General features: G+C 46.4%; 2 protein-coding genes across 2 annotated transcripts in view; one reads left to right on the top strand and one right to left on the bottom strand.

Annotated features, from left to right (window-relative positions):
• The window catches only part of LOC104131704 (heme-binding protein 2), a 3,702-nt gene extending 3,404 nt beyond the window's left edge, over window positions 1-298 (bottom strand). Inside the window, exon 1 of the mRNA XM_009644905.2 lies at window positions 209-298. Coding sequence (XP_009643200.2) covers window positions 209-298 — 90 coding nt within the window. The remainder of the gene's footprint in view (window positions 1-208) is intronic.
• FANCM (FA complementation group M) overlaps window positions 1-915 on the top strand; it is an 82,899-nt gene that overhangs the window by 12,793 nt on the left and 69,191 nt on the right. The gene's annotated exons all lie outside the window — the stretch shown is intronic.

Here is a 915-nt window from a genome sequence, read left to right as displayed (position 1 = left end):
TTTCTGCCTTACAAAAAAGAAAAACTCACACATGCAGAAGTGGCGAGATGTTCAAAATGAGATTTGGTTATCCAGTGTTAATGCTTTGCACTTATGATGTTACAGATCCTAAATGGTTGAAATAATTTCATAAAGAAACATAATTTTGGAAGCTAGGTATGAATACTGAGACCACTGTTAAAACCTCAGCTGGGAAGGGAGACGGCACCTTTTCTTTCCGCTGGATCAGAGTAAAGGGGATGGTCTGTCTCTCCTGGGGATTGTTATTTCTAGTCAGCTGCTGAATTGGCTCTGCCATCTCTGCAACAGAATAACACATTCCAATTTTAGACACCACGCTGTAGAAATCAGTCTGGGGACCTTGTATTTGTAACAAGTTCAGTTTGCTCTTCAACATGGATAGGAAAGGCCGACTGACTTCTGTCTCTGCACCGTTAGGAGCAGATTTCACTCTCCCACTCCTCATGTATTGCAATTATACAGGCACCTATGGAAGGTTTTTGGCGGTGCCCAGTTTTCTGGCTCCCTGCAGATGTTGCTGATTCTAGCAACTCTGTCACCGTTGGGTTAATCTGTATCCACGCAAAGAAGTAAATTGGGTTGGCTGCTCACATTCACGGGTTCAAGGAAATACTACTGTGGACACTGTCATTTCCAAAAGGTGTTTTATGTCCAATATTTTACTTCAGTGCTTGCTGTTACACACCTTTCCATGCTACTCATTAGCCAGGACAGGTGTTGGGTGCGAGGCCTGTGTTGTCACTCGGACACCCCGGTGCCTGAGCCGCTGGGGCAGTGCCGGCAGGCTGGGATGTTAGCCGAGCGTCCTGGCTAGCTCGGCGGTTACTGCTGACCAGCTACCACGCTGCTTTTCTCCGTGACTGGCTGCTAGTTGTGATCTCTGTGAGTCTTACA

This window comes from Egretta garzetta, unplaced genomic scaffold (assembly GCF_000687185.1).
Source record: "Egretta garzetta isolate BGI_Z169 unplaced genomic scaffold, ASM68718v1 scaffold28, whole genome shotgun sequence".
Lineage (NCBI taxonomy): Eukaryota > Metazoa > Chordata > Aves > Pelecaniformes > Ardeidae > Egretta > Egretta garzetta.
The sequence above is the reverse complement of the archived record's forward strand: the minus strand, read 5'-3'. Positions and strand labels throughout refer to the sequence as shown.